Source organism: Budorcas taxicolor, chromosome X (assembly GCF_023091745.1).
Source record: "Budorcas taxicolor isolate Tak-1 chromosome X, Takin1.1, whole genome shotgun sequence".
Classification (NCBI taxonomy): domain Eukaryota; kingdom Metazoa; phylum Chordata; class Mammalia; order Artiodactyla; family Bovidae; genus Budorcas; species Budorcas taxicolor.
In genome coordinates this window covers 58,266,875-58,286,457 of record NC_068935.1, presented here as the reverse complement: position 1 = coordinate 58,286,457, position 19,583 = coordinate 58,266,875, and the positions used below count along the sequence as shown (strand labels likewise).

The 19,583-nt window shown below is 46.0% G+C and overlaps 2 protein-coding genes across 7 annotated transcripts in view; both read right to left on the bottom strand.

Moving 5' to 3' along the window:
• MTMR1 (myotubularin related protein 1) overlaps positions 1 to 8,233 on the bottom strand; it is a 59,826-nt gene extending 51,593 nt beyond the window's left edge. For 3 of the 6 annotated variants that reach the window (XM_052663552.1, XM_052663553.1, XM_052663556.1), the window contains exons 1-2: positions 8,073 to 8,233; positions 2,200 to 2,305 (exon numbers count right to left, since the gene is read on the bottom strand). In XM_052663552.1, the coding sequence (XP_052519512.1) occupies positions 2,200 to 2,305; positions 8,073 to 8,233 (267 nt within the window). Of the gene's footprint in view, positions 1 to 1,536; positions 1,651 to 2,199; positions 2,306 to 8,072 lie in introns of those variants that run through there. The other 3 variants (XM_052663557.1, XM_052663555.1, XM_052663554.1) reach the window with 3 other exon arrangements.
• A 6,276-nt stretch (positions 8,234 to 14,509) lies between these two features.
• Positions 14,510 to 19,583, bottom strand: part of MTM1 (myotubularin 1) — a 66,882-nt gene continuing 61,808 nt past the window's right edge. The window contains exon 14 of the mRNA XM_052663014.1: positions 14,510 to 15,852. Within this exon, the coding sequence (XP_052518974.1) occupies positions 15,688 to 15,852 (165 nt within the window). The 3' untranslated portion in view covers positions 14,510 to 15,687. The remainder of the gene's footprint in view (positions 15,853 to 19,583) is intronic.

Below are 19,583 nucleotides of genomic sequence, written 5' to 3'. Positions count from 1 at the left end.
CTGAATTATTAACTTAACACCAAATTTGCAGACTTGGCTGCAGGACGAATCTAACAGACAGTGATAAAAAAAATGCTCTCACAATACTGCTGCTGCTGTTAAGTCGCTTCAGTCGTGTCCGAATCTTTGCGACCCCATAGACGGCAGCCCACCAGGCTCCTCTGTCCCTGGGATTCTCTAGGCAAGAATACTGCAGTGGGTTGCCATTTCCTTCTCCAATGCATGCATGCATGCTAAGTTGCTTCAGCCGTGTCCAACTCTGTGTGACCCTATGGATGCAGCCCACCAGGCTCCTCTGTCCATGGGATTCTCTAGGCAAGAATACTGCAGTGGGTTGCCATTTCCTTCTCCAGCTCTCACAATAATTCATCTAAAATTTTAGCTATGATCTGATGTAGGTACTTAAAATTCAATTTTCAAAACATGGAAAAGCATTCTTTTTCTCTGAATACCATCTGTTAAACCATTCCAACATGAGCTAATTCTGCTATACAAAATTCGTAAATAGACTAAAATTAAAAAAAAAAAAAAACTTCAGTTGCTTCATGTTAGAGTATAGATTCAGTCTTATCTATTCATGTAGAGGTTAGATAGCTACCACATGGTCACCATTCTTTTCTAGAACCCACATAGCACTAACAACTATTCAACAATAAATGAAAACATTACAGGTAACTCATAACTGTCCGTAAAGAAAAATCAATCCAAGGTCTGAGAGCCATTCTCTGCTAGTAGGGTACTGGAGCCTCTCACTAGTGGGGCAGTGTCTCAGCTATGGTGGGGGCAGGAGGGCACCTGGGACCGGTGGGTCAGCAGCTGTCCAGTGCCCAGCCACTCAGACGTAGGTGACGCAGCAAACACTTCTCCCACCTGGAAACAGCATAGCTGTGCACCAGCTCTTGTGGAACAGGAGCCCCAGCTGCTCCTACGTGGGCAAACACAAAAACCAGACAGCAGGGAAGCCTATCCAGAACTATACTGCCACTCTTTCGGCTGGGCATATTATCCAATCTCTATTCAGCCACAGCCACGCCTTCCTCTGGGAGGCATAATCGATAGTATCCGGTGGCTTGGATGAAGCAAGTCAAACACCATAGCCAAATCTCAATTACATATCCCCTGGAGTCAGTTTCTGCACTTGTTACAGGGCAAGCTAAAGAGGAAGTGAGGTGAGAGCCCTTCAACAAGGACAGCTATTAAGAATGACTTAAGATCGTTATCACAGCTCTTGAACTGCTTGTAAGATTTGATCCCTGGCAAGGGCCATGATTTTGAGAGCCGTTGACTCAGGGTACTAAAACGTAATTCGTCCATACTTGTGAAAATCTATTCTCTCTTACCAGTGGGCAAAAATGACTATAATAAACTGAAACCTCTATTCAAGCAAACTCTACTACTGAAATTAAACATGGTTTCACTGAATGTACCTGTTAATAGTTTCTTGACATTAAAACAAAGTTAGTCTTTAGCCTTAATAAAGATGGAGCACACAAGCATTTTATTTGTTAATTGATTCAACAAAAATTTATGGAGCACCTGTTATGTTCCAGGATCGTGCTGAGGGAGCAGTGGTGAGAAAAAGCCCCAGTCTCTGCTGACAAGGAGCAAGGAATTTATCACTCTTAACTTTAGAATAAGCAGGTAATCCAACTTTTAAAATAAACAAGAAGAGATTTCTCAATTCAATAAAGACTAAAAAATGAGGCTGCCTATACAATATTCTTGAGATTTTACAAGTTTTTTTTTTTTTTTGCATTCCAGTATCACATATTAATGTTGAAAACCTACAGGTAGTATATAAATACAGAAACAAACTGTGAAGTTAGAGAAATCCTATCAGATGTTTTCTGAAATTCAGAATACTAATAAAAAATATAGGCATTTATTATAATCAAATCTAAAAATGTAATACATAATAAAATATATAATAAGATAATAAAGTGGAACTGGATTTTCAAAAGAATGATCATAATCAAGTCAACTTTTCCTCTTGGTTATGAAACTATGATCACATATACCTGATCCTGGTAAAAATGTCTCTTCTTAAGTTCAGATCTAACAACAGAGGACATTTCACCCTTGTTCCCAAGCAAATGGCCAGTGAGCATCAGGGGGCCAAAGTCTTATTTGAATTAAATTTGCAAAGCTTCTTGCCTACTCAGTATATTGAAAATGAATTAAGGACTCAATTCTGCTTACCTTGTAATCTCTGGATACATTTTCTGATGTCACTGAACCTGAAATCTGACTAGAAATTGTAGCAGCTATAAGCTGTTTACACCATTCAACATGTGATCCTGTAGGACTAAAAGAAATAGTGCAATTAAAATATTTTAAGACATAGGCTCTGAGTGAGAAAAATGAGCACGGACTAGGGATATATGTACACTTCTTTCTTCGAAAACGAACTTCAATTAGGCTATTTGGTTACCTTTACATTTACTATAAGAACTGAAATACCGACTGACAACTAGGAAGTAAGAGTAGGTTCCAAGGTGATTTGAAATAAACCAACTAATTTATTTTAAGGTTAAGATTCTAGACCTCAGACAGTTAAGCATGTTATTTTCTAGCCTTTAATGAAATATTACTCAGTTACAACTATACAGAGTGAATATTCTCAGTGTAAGTAGAAAATTAATTCTAAAATGAAATATTTATCTTACAGCATATGCTCTTCACAAGTGCAATCAATTTCATGTTGGTAGCTTTAAATCTATAAAATGAGATTAATTTCAAATGAATCAAAGTGACTGTTAATGGAACAAAGCTGATTGCAGGATTTTAGAAAGAACAGATTAGAGAAGTTATGTCCTATGTGTAGTAATAATACAACCTTACATTTCTGTAAGTGCTTTGACAACTTACAAAAGGCTCTACCAGTCCATTATTATATCAGAGTCTGACAACCACAAGTGATAAGAAGGCAGAACAGGGACTAGCCGACAGGTTTGAGATGAGAAAATTGAGGTGCAGAAGTGACAAGGCCCATCAGAAAGTGGTAGGCCTGCCTCCAGCTCCACTGGGGCTGTCCTTCCAGGATGCAGTACCACCAGTTATGACCAACTCATGGAGCCAGAGGGCAAAAACCCAGGCCAGTGCCACAGATGCCCGCCACTGCCTTATACAAGAACACAACAATGCAGAGAAGACAGCATCTCCCACTTGCATGCTGCTCTCAAGTGTCCAACACATTTCTGCACATGGCCTCACCCGAGCCTCACAGCGACCCACCCTACAGAGGAGAAAACTAAGGCTCTAGTGTTTGACCAAGGTCCCGTGGTTGGTAAGTGGTCAGGCTCTTCTCACCAGACTTAAAGGACCATGTCAGCAATCTAGGCACTGAGGGAATTAAAAATGGCCCCCAGAGGCCAGGCTCCTCTCTCGACTCACGAAAGCACGGAAGAAATCAAGTTAAAGGGCATAAGATACTTATGAGAGTTTACCTCACAGGTAGCTTTCACTGCGAAGAATGTTTCAGACCTTTGAAAATCTCATCACTAATGAAATCCACACTCGTGTATTGGAAGGACAGAAAAACCTGGAATCCCTAAGCAGTGTGTAAAATCACCTAAATAGTAAAATAAAGACACTTGGCATGCTCTACCAGTGATCTAAATTACATTCTCTGACCAAGACAGCCCAGAAAAAGATAATAAAAAAATATAGGCATTTATTATAATCAAATCTAAAAATGTAATGCATAATGGTTGTCTGAGGGGCTGGAAATATAAGTCAGAATATTCACTGAATGGGCAGACATTCCTATCATACTCTAAGAGCCTATTTCCCACATTTAATAACTTAAGAGAAAGGAGGAGGGGGAAAGGAGGGAGATTGGTTTCCTTTTAAAGGCTAAGTCACCTTTATTGCCTGGTTCTATCATACTTCTCTTGGCATGCTACACTTTTTTCCGTCAGCACCCACTCCTGATAGCAAATCTAACAGTAGGAACCTGCCTGTTCACCCACCACGGGGGTGGAAGGGCTGTTGTTACCCTCTGCCAAGCATCCTCTCTCCTTCCTTCTGATAAGGATGCCTCTGAGAACTGTAGGAAATTGCCCCTCCCCATTTCATCAGCAGGAGGAGGAAGGGGACACTCCCTTCCCGCCCCCACTTGGAGGGGACTAACCCAGGTCGCCAGGCCAATCCCAAGCTTTCCCATTGGATCAGAGGTGTTCCCAGCCTCAGTGCTGCTGAAGGCCACTCCCACCCCACCACCTTGAGGAACCCACAGAGATAAAGAGTAAGACAAGAAAAAAAAAAAACAAAAAACAAAAAAACAGAGAATGGGGAGCCCCAACCACAGTGCTTGCAATTCTGGCTGTAACATGCCCGTGGCCATCTTTCCCCCTGTCCGCAGCAGTGATGGAGCCAAGAAATTTCCTTCCCAGACGGAACTAGAATGATTTGTGGTTTTTATCCCTGCAACCAAAAGCATCCTGGCCAACAGAGTTATTAACAGTGTGGTATGGTGGACTGGTAGACAGGAGGCCTGGATCCGGGTCCTGTTTCTGTCACCAGCTTGAGCAAACCACATCCTTTCGCAGGCCCACAGCTTTGTCAGCATTTAGAGAAGTACAGTATTCAGAAGAGAGAGGAGGGCCCACAGTCCACGGCTGAGCCACACCTGCAGAGCCAGGGTCTACTCTGGGCATGAGGACAGGACTGAGAAGGCCATGTTTCCTCTCCTGTCTCTGCTCTTTGCACAGCTCAATCTCCCTGCACGCTCCTGGTGACAATAGCCAGCTGCAGCCTGGGGGTCCCCAGCTTTGCTTCTCCAGCCTGGATGCTCTTGATCCAGAGGCCCAGGATCCCATGGGACAGCTCCACTAGTCAGTCCCAGAACCCCTGCCAGCTCCACGTGTCTAAACCAGCCTCAGTCACCCAGCCTGCAACCTGTTCCTCCACCCTCATGTTTCCTAAGCCAGGGAAAAGCAGAACCTCACCCAGGGACCTCAGACTCCAGGGCTGACATTTACCTTGGGGCCCATACTCCTTTTCACTCTCACATCTGAATGCTCAAGTCTTACTTGCTAAGTATCATGAGAAGGCACCTTGCCCACGCCTATTCCAACTCCCTTTTCCAGAGAGACACCCATCATTTGTCCGGGTTCTCCTGCCTCATGAATTTAAGCTCCACCTCTATGCCAGTGACTCCCAAATTCAGGTCTCCAAACCAGACACCACCTCTGAACTCCAGGCCTAAACAAACCAACTGCCTCTTTGATATTTGCTCTGGGACATCCAACTGACATCTCATTGCTGTTCTATCCAGGGTGAGTGCCTGCTAACTTCCTAACCCTGTTCCACTTAGAGGCTTCTCCATCTCGGCCACACCATCTTCCACAAGCTAAAGACACTGGAACTGTCCTCAATTCTCCCCTTCTCCTAGACAATTGCCACCCTGCAGCAAACCCTGCTGGCTCTACCCTGCAGATGTCCTTCAGATAAGCTTGACCACTTCTCCTTTCCTCCAGCCCACGGCTCCACCTGAAGCCACCATCCTCTCTCATTCTGATGACTGCAACAGCCTCCCACCTGCTAGACTCTCTGATTCAACTCCTTCCCCTTCCGGTCTGTCATCCGCACAGCAGCCATGGAGACCTTACTGAAATCTACACCAGGTATTGTCCCTCCTCTGCTCCACGCCACCCACTCCACCGTCTGTGGCCCCTGTGACCTGACTTTGTCCTCTGCTGCGTCTCCCCAGCATCCTCTGTGCTGGTGACACAGGCTTCAGCCTAGAGTGCTGTCACCCAGCAATGCGCATGACTAGGCCCCTCTTCAGGGGCACTGCTGAAATGCCACTTCTCTCTGAAAGGCCTTCCCTGACCACCCTACACCACACTCCCAGCACTGCCCAGAGTGCACACCCCAGCCACTTCCTATCCCTCCTGGATGACTCTTGTCCCCCCACACCTATCACCATCTAACACAGAACACATGTGACTTCATCTTTGGTTTCTCTCTCCCACTAATGGTGACCCACGAGGGCAGGGATTTGTGTGTGCGTGTTCCTAGCTATATCCTCAGGCCTAGCACAGTGCCAGACACAGAGCAGGCTCTCCTATTCACAGAATAAATGACTGAGAGAGGAGCATTTCCAGAACCTACTTAACCTAACTCAATGAGACCACCCTGCCTCCAGTCCCTTCACAACACTACTGCATGGCACTTGTTCTCAAATGCAGAGGCCACCCTGTAGCTCCCCTGATGGAACTCCTCTTGTGACCTCCGTAACTAGGTGATCATATAATTCCTTTTCCAAACCAGGACACCAGTGTGAGTTGCAGAAGGATACTACTGATAATCTCACTGGCCCAACCAGTACCCTGTACCATCTGGGGCCAAAGAGACCACACAGTCCAGTCTACTTGTAGCTAGGGTGGTTATTAAAAATGCAGAATTTCAGGCTCTACCCAGGAGGTGGTGGATCAGATTTAGGGTGGGACCCAAGAGTCTGTATTTGAATCAAGCACTAGAGGTGATTCTGACTCAGGCTCTACAGAGCTGTGTGGAGAAGCACTGGCCCAGAAGACAAAGGCATGGCTCCTTGGAAGGCACACAGGCCCCATCCGGATCTAGCCCCTGCCTTCCTACAGGCCTTTACTACCCATTCCCCACATCTAGCATCCAGCCAGGATATGACACACGTTTCACTCCAGTGGCCAAACAGTGCACCCTGTCCGTCCCTACCACTAAAAATGAAGTGAATACCCTACCTCTGGGTACCATAGTGCCGTGGATCACAACTGAGGTGGTAGAGCCCTTTTTGAAAAATTCTAACACCTAGGCCTCACCCAAATCTCCTGAATGAGAAGCCTCAGAAGTGGGGTCTGGCCACCTGTAGTTCTTAAATAGCTTCTCAGATGATTCCCATGCACATGTCATCCAGAGCGATTCCAAGCACACCTCCACCCTGGCACTTATCACATTTGGTTTCAATGGCTGTTTTATTTGTATTCTCCACTAGATGTTAAGCCAGAGTGCAAAAGCCGTCTGCCATTACTCTCTAATTCTCCAAGCACTCATACATCATAGAGTATCTACAGATAGTGCAACCCTGACCATTCCGCACGCTATCTTAGCTGTGATTAGTTTTCAGAGAAGCTGACCACTTGGGTAATGACTTTATTAAAACATACTGTAATTGCACAAAGGGAGTGTTTCTTGTTGTTCCTATGCCTTTGGAAACTCCCCAAAGTTTAGCTCACTGGAGTGACTAAGGCAGGAACCAACATCTAAAACTGTCCTAGGGGCTTTAGGACCAGGATGCCTTAACTCACTCTAGTGTCAGTGAAATGCCCAAAATGAGGGAAAGCTACATACTCCAGGAGATGGGATCACCAAACTCTTGTCCTCAGAGGGTCAGGGTGGCCCTCCCACTTAGATCTGGTCGGTTTATGCTTGTAACTGCTTGGTCTTAGTTCTCTGGCTGTGGGCTTAGTTCTCTGGCAGTGGGCTTACGTGTTTGTGAAAACAATGAAGTGGTCCCTTCAAAGTGTGAAGAACTGAAAGTAAACGCTGATGTGTTCTTGCATCAGGAGCAGTTTGGAAGTTTTCCATCGAAATGAGGGTATCTTTGCCTCCATCTGTACCAGCCCCAACACCCATGGGGTTCCACCCCCCAGTACCCCCTTACAATCCCCACGTCAAAGCCCCCAAGCAGCGGCGGCGGGATTTGGATCTTGAGATCACTCGAGGCAAGGTCATGCGAAAAAGGGGGTGCCGTGATGAAAATGCCTCCCAACGATTTGTGGCCGGGGTATCGGCCGCCGAGGCGGCTCCCAGGTGCAGTAGGAGGCGGCCTGGGCCGCGGTTTGACAGCTGCGAAGCCCCTCGAGGTGCGGGGAAGCTTCCGCGAGCTGCGAAAACGAGCCAGGTGCGAGACCAGCGACCAGGCAGGGGTTCGCGGGGCTCCGGAGGAGACAGGGAGGGGACAGGGAAGGGGAGACGGGAGGCGGACTCCCCGGCTCGGCTTCAGGCCGGCGAGCGGGGAAGGGGCGGCCGGGCCTCGCGCGGGGCCCTCGGGAGTCGGGGCGTGGTGGGGGCGGCAGGGCCCCGCTTACCTGTCCAGAGTCTCCACGCTGGGTTGCCGGGAGCCGACGGCGGGACCCCCCGCGACCCGAGGGGGCCTCCTGCCGCCCGCCGGTCCCAGGCCCAGGGCCCCGCCGCTCTCGCAGCCCGCCGCCGCCGCCGCCGCCGCCGCCGCTGCCGCCGGCCTGTCCATGGCGCGTCGAGCCCGCCGCCTCGGGGAAGCCGCAATCGGGAGGGGAGCGGCGCCCCGGAAGGTCCGGCAGCGCGCCTCCGGCGGCCCCGATCTGCCGCCCGCCCGGCTCAGACGGCCGCCGCCATTAGCTGTCACCTGGCGCCCCGCGTTACCCACAAGGCCGCGCGCGTGGGGGTGGGGGGCGGGGAGGGCGGTGCGCGACCCGGAGCCTGGTCCCCAGCCCCCTACCCCCAGCCCCGCCAGAGCCCCACCTGGGCCACCGGCCCGCCAGCCGGCGGGGTGAGGCCCGGGCGACCTGGACACGTCCCAAGCCACTCGGGGTCGAAATCGACCCACGACTTAGGCAGAACGCGCTTTGCTCGGGAAACTCCTAGATGCAGGGTTAAAGAAAAAAAGTTTAAAGTAATTCTAGTATTCAGTACGATTTGTTTTCCATCAGTTTTCCTTCCTTAGAAAAGTTTTGCGGTGGGAGAAGCCCCAACGCCCGTGGGCCTCCCTGCTCTTGACATCTCCAACCCCGAGCAATCCCATACATTTTAGCAACCTCCCCTCACTCCGTTCTTAGCCGCCCTTTCACGCACCCACAAAGCCACCTCCCCGCCATCTGTAGGGCAACCAAGTGTTCTGATGCCGCCCTCGGAACATCCGCCCTTAGTTTATATTATCAGCAACGTGTAACTTCTGTCGGCTAAATCACCGCTTGCGGAAATCAAGTCCAAATCTGATGATAAAGGCATTTAGGATATTTGATTCCTGCTTTATATTTATTTTCCTGACCATTCTATTAGGGTTTGCATATCCAATGGGCTCACCGCCCGTTACCCACCCCTGATTTAGTTGGAGGTGGGAATGATGGCTACTGCCCCTTGCCTGTGATTGTCCTGGGTATGACTTCTGACCAAAGTCTGGCCAGTGAAATATAAAGGCAATAGTTTGCATTCTGATAAAAGGTAGACCTGTAGACAGGGAGTTATTAGTTCCCATCCCAAACCCATCTTGCCCTCTCACGTTGATAACTTCCAACTGAACTGTGAGAATGTGATGCTTGAAAACCTAACAACCCAAGAGGGGATGAGACTTGGGTGAAAGGGTGGCAGGGTGAGAAGAGTTAGGAGGAAGGAAGGGCAGATTTCCAGATATACTGGAGACCCACCTCTTGCTGGCTTCTGGTTTTCCAAAATTATTAAATAAAATGCTTAAGTATTACAGATGGAATGTTTGTCTCTCCCCCTACCTCCACCATTTATATGTTGAAGCCCTAACCATCAAACTGGTATTGAGGTATTTGGAGATGAGGCCTTTGGGAGGTGATTAGGTCATAAGGCTGGTGCCCTAAAATGTTTGGATTGTGCCTTTCTAAGGAAAGATGCCAGAGAGCTTGGACTCTCCCTGCAAGGACGCACTGAGGAAAGGCCATTTGAGAACATAGCATGAAGGCAGCTCTCTGAAAGCCAGGAAAAAAGCTGTCCCAATTATCTCAACCTTGCCAGAATCTTGATCTTGGGACTTGCCAGGCTCCAGAACTGTAAGAAAATAAGTGCTCATTGTTTAAGGCACCCAGTCTCTAGTATTTTGTTATGGCAGCCTGAGCTAAGACACCCACTTTCAGTCCAGTACTTTGTTAAGAGGAGGTATGGGCATCCTACCCTATCTGCTCTGAGCTTTGTCAGGAAGAAAATGGTGACATTTTAAACATATCCTAAGTCTCATACTCTTCAAGGAGAATCAGGCCAAAGAGGAATCCATTCAGCACACCACTGCTTGTACCTGACTACCTGAGTGATCTGCAGCCTGACAGGTTCTCTCCTGCTGTCTGTTGTTTCTGTTGGTTCCCACTGAGGGCTTTCTATCTTTGCTTTTTTTAAACTGTGTGTTCATTTTATTTTTAAAGTTATTTTTGAGAGTTCCTAAAGAAGCCTAGGACTAAAGTGTGTTACTAAATATTAATATTTACCAGATAATGCCAATCATCTTCAAAGCAGTCTATGAGAGTTCCTATTGGCCCATCTGGTCAATGCTTGGGATTGCCAGACTTTTCAAAGTTTTGCCAACACATGGGTGTGGGGTGGTATCACTGAGGTTCAAATGTACATTTCCCTGATGAGATATGACCAAACTCCTACTTAACTAAGAAGACTTGGTTCTTGACTGCATTCCCAAGAAATTCCTCCTTGATCCCCTATCTTGGCCCTAAAGCCGCTCCCCTCCATCTGCCTCTATTGAAGCAGGTTGCACCCTGCCTGGGAATTACCAGTTAACTGGACTGTCTTCCCACTAGGCCAGACATTCCTGGAAGGAGGCCACTGTTTTATTCATTTTTGTTTCCCAACAAAGGTCAGCTGACACAGGTCTGGGTCATAGGAGACAGTATTTGTTGATAAATACTATCTAAAATATTGTCTTGGACTTTCCTGGTGGTCCAATGGCTAAGACTCCGTGCTTCCACTGCAAGGGCCATGGGTTCAATCCCTGGTTGCGGAACTAAGATCCTGCATGCTGTGTGGTGCAGCCAAAAAATAAAATATTGTCTTAAAAAAAACACACACACACACTTCTGGTTCTCTCTCGCATCTCTAAAATGATTTTTTTAAAAACCCTTAAAAACCAACCCTATCAATTTTATGTTGTGGGGAGGCTAGATAGTACCGAGTTTGGCACATATGCCCCGGATACTTAGCTCCCTTTCTCCCATTCAGGGGCCAAGGGAGTTGGAGAGAGGAGGATAGAAATAGGGAATAAAGTCAGAGGCAACCCAAAGTCTAAATTTTGCCTACAATGTAACTAAATGACTTGAGCTACTCATTTACCCAATTGTGAATCACTGTGGAGCTAGTAACAGTACAGTGTGTCTGACCTCTCAAGGCTTGCAGGCCCACCTGCCACCTGCCACCAGGGACTGGGCTGTGTAGCAGTATCACAGCTTCCTAATACCTAGAACCTTGCCCATGTTACCTTACGCAGCAAGGGGGCATGAAGATTGCCGATTCTCTGACTCTGATGTGGGAAGAGCAGCCTAGGTCATCCAGAGAGGCCTAATAAAACCACCGGGGTCCTTTACATGTCAACAAGTGAGGCGAAGAGTCAGAGTTGAGAGATTTGAAGGCACTGGGCATTAGTTGCCAGAGGAAGGTGGCCACTAGAGGCTGGAAGAGGCAAGGCAAGGACTCTCCCCTAGAGCGGCCAGAGGAACGCAGCCCTGCTGACACCTTGACTTTAGGCCAGGGAGGCTAACTTCAGCCCTCTGACCTCCAGAACTGTAAGAGAAGAAATGTGTGTGGAAGATAATAAATCACCACTAAGTTTGTGGTGATTTCTCACAGTGGAAATGGGAAGCTAATACATGGGGCCAATGCCCTCCTGTGCCATAAATATTGTATGTGCTAGGTGATGAAAGTGTGTTTCTGAAAAGGGCTATGTGCCTTGTAAGGAATCTTCTAGCATAAGCAGTCCCTATCCTCACTGAGCAGATGGACACTAAGGCCTCCTTGCAGGCCTCCAGATCCATGGCATCTGGGGGCTGGTAGGACCTCACATCTTCTATCCAAGAAGCAGGTCCACAGCCCAGACGGAAACCCAGGTCCCCACATGGCCCGACCTGGGTTCTTTCTAATACATGTTTGTGACATAAAGCACCCGAAATGAGATGAACAACCTTCTTTTGTAATTTATGTGGGCTGCACTGTGGAACAGTCCATTTCGAAAGCACATACATAATGACCATTGTAAAGGAATAAGCCATGTTGTCTGCAGCTACTAGGAAAACAAACTGCTACATCTTAATGGTCATGTCTAAACATTTTGACCAGGAGCGTGCAGGGAGATTGTGCTGTGCAAAGAGCAGACTTTATTAATAATTCTTTAACTAAGTTATAAATCTACCAATAAGTGTCAGAGTATCAGACTCTTATTTCAAAAATTGGTATTCTGTCCAGCAGTATGCTTTAGAGATTCTGTAAACCTAAAAGAATTCAACTGCAGTCTATTTCAACCATTAGGTTTTCCCTTGAATGCACTAATCCTCATGTTCTTATTTGCTGCATACATTTCTTTCCTTTGAGTGTCCCCAGAATTTACTTTAATAGCCATCAGTAACTATATCCTCTAGTCCTAGGTGTATATACTCTAATAAATCCCTGTATTTTAAGAACATTCCCTTTATAATAGTCCTGCCAGATGGCCCTAGTGGTAAAGAACCCACCTGCCAACGTAGGAGATGTAAGAGACATGGGTTTGATCCCTGGGTCAGGAAGATTCCCCTGGAGAAGGAAATGGCTACCCACTTCAGTATTCTTGCCTGGAGAATTCCATGGACAGAGGAGCCTGGTGAGCTACAGTCCATGGGATCACACAGAATCAGACACAACTGAAGTGATTTAGCACACACACACACACACCTTTGCCTAAAGCTCCCAAAAGCCACATGAGCTGTGCACATGAGTGACAGCTGCATTCTGTAGAGAGGACTGCAAGTAAGGAGATATTGGTCAATGGATTTTCCAACTTTTGAGTATCATTCTATCCCAAACGCATAAGGAGGAGCTTTGCTGTCTTATCACAAATAAATCAGAAATACCATGACTATAGTTAGATAAAACCTGTTGTATTATCAAAAATATGTATGATTCCAATTACTTGAAGGTCTGCCCCAGAAGAGTTTATTCTATTTCATTCCAGAAGGCAGAGCTAAAGCTATTCAGTGGGAATCCAAGAGAGGTAGCACTCAGTTTGGTGCCTGCATACATCTGTTTCAGTGTTCTGGAACTTTGGGCACGTGGGTGAAGCCCAGCATCCACGGTGCTCTCCTCGGCTGAACAACAGGGACAAGAGAACACTGATGGCCGTGAGGGCACAGTGAGGGTGAAACACAACTGTGCCTGAAGAAGAACCTGCAGAGTTCTATGAGTAAACCTACTCATAGTTTTAAGTGAGATACTTACTCTTTTAAGAGTCCTATTCAGATTTTTTAAATGGTAAGTGAACTATTATAACTATTTAGTATTCTTAGCACATGCATACATAAACAATTTCCAGTTGGCAGCATCTGAAGAATTTTCATATTTCTTACCTAAAGAGACTTTGAGTATGACTTATTTCAGTCTCTCAATCTCCCTTAATATCAACTGCTACATTCTCCATCCAGAGTCTACAGTCTCACGTCTCTGCAACCCAGCACTTTTGTGAAAGCTATCCTTATGTTAATAAAGACAGCTGTGGTTTGACACAGAGAACAGACTTGTGGTGGCCAAGGGGCAGGGGAGTGGGGGAGAGATGGGAGTGGGAGTTTGGGATTTGCAGATGCAAACTGCTATGTATAGAAGGGATAAACAACAAGGTCCTATTGTATAGCATAGTAAACTATATTCAATATCCATACTATACCATAATGCAAAAGAATAGGAAAAATATATATGTATAACTGAATCACTTTGCCATACAGAAGAAATTAATACAACATTGTAAATCAACTATACTTAACAAAATAAATTAAAAAAAACACAGGTCATTGTGTTGTGCTGTGCTTAGTTGCTCAGTTGTGTCCAACTCTTTGTGACCCCATGGAGCCTGTCAGGCTCCTCTGTCCATGGGGATTCACTAGGCAAGAATACTGGAGTGGGTTGCCATGCCCTCCTCCAGGGGATCTTCCCAACACAGGGATCGAACCCAGGTCTCCTGCATTGCAGGCGGATTCTTTACTGTCTGAGCCACCAGGGAAGCCCCAAATAAAGGCACTTGTGGCTTAAAATCTGCATTGTTAATGTACTTAAATTTCCAATATTGTTGGGATTTGGGGAGAGCCCTATACAAGGTTGCTAGTAAGATAAAGAGCATGTGAAATAGATTCAGGAAAAGCAAATAAGATGGGCAACATGCACATTTAAGACACATACACTACAAAGTTACAGCCCTGGGAATAGAGTGCAATGTTTAGTTAATATATTTATTACAGCAGGTCTTTAGTCATTATTGCCATGAAACAGTTGTCATGAAATTTCACAAAATCCTTTCAGCTATTAGTATTAGCTTTTTTTTTTTCTTTTTATGGAGTGACACTTTGTTAATTTATGAAATATTTACAGCGTTTACAAAAAGCAAGAAACTGTTCTAATAAAATTTCTTATACATACAAAATTTATACATTTAAACTACTGCATTTGAGATGTCTTATTTGGTAAACCATTAAGCTATGACATAAAATAATTTACAAAGATATATTTAATCTCTCTTAATTCATTGAAAACAAAACCATATTAGCTATAAATAGACCTTTACAAATCATTGTAAAACACATTAATTGCTTTTTAACTCTAGCCTTAACTTTTACAAATATACTGACTAAATGAATTAGTTCAAATATCAAATAGAACTGCATTTGAAATTGCATTTAATGCTACAAAAAAAGAAAAAAAACCTGAAAAAGCAAACCGCTGGGTACTTCAAGTAAAAATCTGTAGAACCAGTTTTTATGCACTCCTGGGTGGGAAAGGGTGTCAAACACCATTGAAATTCATAAACACCATACTTTCAAGAATACGCTCAACAAATGTACATCTGCGGCTTTTATTTCAGAGGCTGCTGCTCTAGGGACAGCTCACACATCCAAGATGGTCAACCCGACACTTTGGCAGATAAGCTAGTTTGACTAGAGCAACATTTGCGAAAACATTCACGTAAGCAGCATAATGCATCCACCATCTTCAAACAGTGCTAGAGAAGGGCTTTCCACCACCTGATAACAGGTCAGAATTCTAGGCAAGCTCATGAAAGAACTTAGGAAACAGAAGTGGCAATGTTAAAAATAATCAAATCATATTTAACTGGGCCCTATCTTTTTTTATATATATAAAAATATGCTTCTCTTGGAAATTAGGGGAAAATACTTCATATTCCAAAATTTCAAAATAATGGAAAACTCATCTACACAGCTATTTCTCAAGTCATCACACATATGATGGTGTGAAATTTGGCAATTATTTAAACACCTTGTTTTTGGATCATGCCTCGGAAGCTGAGCTCAATTTGGTTTTGGCAGGAACACACATCTTTCACATTTAGGTTCACTTTAGATCACCCAAAGCAACTATTATAAGCAGTCTGAGGAAAATCCATCTCATAAACATACATTTTCCCCCTTTAGTTAAAAATGTCGTTGTTCCAATGAGGCCCACAAAGTACATATTGTACACATAATATTTCTGAAGAGGTTGAAGAGGTAAATATGATTTAAATATTATCTTTCAAAAACCACTTTTGGAAGGTATCAGGATTTTCCAAAACCCCATCTGGGCTCCTTTCTTCCGATTGCCGTGTAGACACTGTAGTTTTCTTGCAATATGTATTCTAGAAGGCACATATTCAAGAGTTTAAGATTATGTTAGTTCAAGTTCTAAATGGAGGCAAATAGTTTAACCTACTTTGTACAGAGGCCCCAAATGAAAAGTCTGCTTTTTTCTTTATTAGAAGTGAGTCTGCACATGGGGCATCATTTGTGAAGGGCTAGAAGGTGAGGCCGAGGGATCGGAAAGCTTGGCAGAGTTGGCAAGCTGCAATTCGTCAAGGCGCTTGATGTACTCATCGCGTAGGGCCAAGAGTTCCATGTAACGCTGCTCCACTGGGTTTGGCTGCTGGACAGAAGGAAAGATGTGAGTGCTTTCTGCCACCAAGACACACCTGTGCCCCCCATCTGCTGCAGCTGCTGCTTTCTGAACAAACCCTGTCATTGGGGGTTAATAGACATCATTTCCTTCAATACTGCACAATTTGCAAATAGGGGAAAGCACAAAGATTCATGATAATAAAAAGATATCCAGCTATCTGCCACCAAGAAATAACTCACACACACAGTTCCACACACATGCGTCACCATCTTTTTAAAATGCATCTATCCAGGCATAGGTCCGGGCTGCTGTGTCACCTGTCCCCGCTGCACTCTGAGAGGCAACAACCCTTCTCAGGCTGGGGTGCAGGCTTCCTTCCTGTGCAGACTTGCAACCCTTTTTCTCTAAGTGAGTATCCAGAAACAAAATACACCATTCTTTTCTACTTGGTAAAACTGGACCTCAACAGTTTTCTCTAGTTCTCAATCTACATTTTGATCTGCCACTATGTTTCTGAACTGGATCTCAGTTGAGTTCCATGGAATACATAAACCACGGCTGCTCTATCCATCCCCCATAGGGGGATAGCATCACCAGTATTACATGTGATGCTGGGCCATGGCGTCTCCTCAGGCAAGTATATGAATGTTACCTGAATGAATTGTTCTGGTGGGTGGGGAAGGAACTGCTGAAGAGGACAGTATGAGCGGTTCCACTTGACCACATGCAGTCCGACTGTTCTCTGAGGGGAGGAGATAATCTTACCGTCTTACTAGTGGTGCCTGGCGGTTCCTGGTCACCAGTGCTTGGCAATGTAAAAGAAATAGTTTTTGCCAATTTGATGAGTATAACTTGGTATCTCATGGTAGGTTTAGTTTGTATCACTGTGCCCTAACACAACTTTTACCATTCTACTGTCCATATTAATGTATAGCAGAGAACACTGGCCCCAACGAGCCGCCTAGTGTGAATCTCCAGTCTGCCAAAAGTCTACTGAAGTGCCTTTCTTTATGGCTAGTGGCTTCTAGAACTATCCTGCTTTCCACTGCATTATAGTTCAGTTGGTAAAGAATCCGCCTGCAACATAGGAGACCCCAGTTTGATTCCTGGGTCGGGAAGATCCCCTGGAGAAGGGATAGGCTACCCACTCCAATATTCTTGGGGTTCCCTGGTGGCTCAGCTGGTAAAGAATCCGCCTGCAATGTGTGAGGCCTGGGTTCGACCCCTAGGTTGGGAAGATACCCTGGAGAAGGGAAAGGCTACCCACTCCAGTATTCTGGCCTGGAGAATTCCATGGACTATACAGTCCGCGGGGTTGCAAAGAGTTGGACACGACTGAGCAACTTTCACTTTCACTTCAAGCTGCGTGCTGAAGCTGCAAGTACCAATGAGGAAGCCATGAAGACACTATGCTGATGAAGAAGGCTACACCCTAGATCTGACTTGTAGTGCTCTTTGGGACTTGCATCAGAGAAGACAGCAGGAGCTAAGACTGTATTCATTTCCTGTGGCTGCCAGACTCTAGGGGAGGAGACTTCATTGCCTCTACCAGCTGCTGGCGGCTCCAGGCTTCCTTGGCTTATGGCCGCAGCAATGCAATCATTCTGTTTTTACACAGCCTCATCTCGTGTATGTGTCTGGCTTTCAAACCTTCCTCTCTTTTCTCTTATGAGGACACCTATCCTCGGATTTAGGGCCTGAATAAATATAGGAGGATCTCATCTTGATATTCTGAACTCAAGCGCACCTTTTTCCAAGGTCACATTCACAGGTTCCAAGTGGATGTGTGTTTTGGGGGCCCCCATTCAACCTACTACAGCCTGCCAAGACCTGATTGGTGCTCTCCTCAGCATTCTGCTTACAAAGGGGCAGGGTTTGGAGAAGTCTCCTCTTCCCTCCTAGCCCCGTCCTTCCTGTGAGCCCCTGTTCTTTTTACTGTATGGCTCTGTTCGAACAGGAATGCGTGTAGAGTGACTGATGCCCAGTAAGTGCTGTGTACTGCCCCTTAATATCCTTTGCCTGTTTTTCTCTGCTCCTGTATATGCTCCACTGAGAGCTGGACACTGCTCCAGGGGCTCAGGATTCAGCAGTGAATGTGCGTGCTCAGTCGTGTCTGACTCTTTGTGACCCCAGGGACTGTACAGCCCACCAGGCTCCTCTGTCCATGGGACTCTCCAGGCAAGAATACTGGAGTAGGTTGCCATGCCCTCCTCCAGGGCATCCTCCTGACCCAGGGATCAAACCCAGGTCTCTTATGTCTCCTGCATTCCCAGGTGGGTTCTTTACCACTAGCGCCACCTAAAGGAGGCCAAAACGTCCACTTCTGTGGTGTTTCTCTTCCAGCAGGGGGAGACAAACAGCAAAAACAACGATGACCCTGGGAGGTCCACAGGATGTGGAAAAGTAAAGCATGGCGGGAGGGACAGGAACACATGGGGGTGGATGACACTCTTATTGGGGTGGTCGGGGTGAGGCACCTTGACAAGGCGACTCTTGGGGGGGCTGCGGGGAGGGAAGGGAGGTGGCCAGGCAGACGGCTGAGGGTCTCAAGGCCGAGCAAGGAGCCCAGCGTGGCCAAAGCAGGGTGTGTGAGAAAGAGGCATCAGTGAGGAGGCTGGAAGCCCTGCAAGTTCTCCTGACAGCCTGGGACAAGTGGCGAGAGAGCAGGGAAGGCGAGGATGATTGTGTGGTAAATGGAAGCTCACCTACAGGGACAGGAGTGTTTGATGGGGATGGGTGTGTGCACGACCTCTAATGTGGTCAGAGTCTCACGTGTACAGACACATATGAACACCTACCGCACTGCACACTTTGAACATGTGCAGATTATTATGAATCAATTATACCTCAATAAGGCTGGTTTTTAAAGTGGGGGAAAAGGATGACATTCAGGTTTCTGGCCAGGGCGTGTAGGATGGAGCTGCCAAGCACTGAGATGCTGGTAGGAGCAGCAGGTTTGCAGAAGAGGACTCCACGTGCACTCCGTTTGCTGTGCCAGGACCATAGACCACTAAACATTTACCATCAATGGTCCATTCTTCCCCCTCCCCAGCCTCCGCATCTCCGGTCTCTGTTTCTGGGCTCTGTTCTGCTTCAAATAACTCCTAACATGTGGCGGGGCAAGGGTTTCCTCAACACTCTTCTCCAAAATGCTCTTGGCTATTCTTAAAACTTCTCTTTTCCATATGACTACTAGAATCTATTTGTTATTGTGCCAGCAAGACAAGAAAAAGAAATGAGAGGTAAAACAATCATTTTTGTCAATGATGGACAAGGCTGTAGAGTTAGAAAACTATTAGAAATAAAAAGATCATTCAGTCTGGTAGTGGATACAAAAGATGTCTAGCAGTCATTAGCCTAGGGACAAAGAGAACCAATTTAGGCATATAATAGAAGGAAAGAGTCCATTTGTGACAGCATATCACAGGACAGAACAGCGAGAAATGAAATTCATAGTGAAGTGACTGTAAATCCCACACCTCGACGTGTCCCTCGGGGAATGAAGTATGAAGTAAGGAGCATGCCAGGCACAGGCAGTCAGTGGCTACACAGGTATTTTAGGCTTCAAAAGATTTTCATATTCATATTCCTTTCTAACTTTTCTATCAGAAATGACTTAAACCCCACCCAGGTAAGCCTGTGAAGATCTGTCCTTGTTGTCATCCTAAGTAAAATAGGATCTGCTTGGGGCAACCCTGGTTCAGAGCCACGTGGAGTGCAGACGTCCCCAAAGGACAATATGCAACATACCAGCA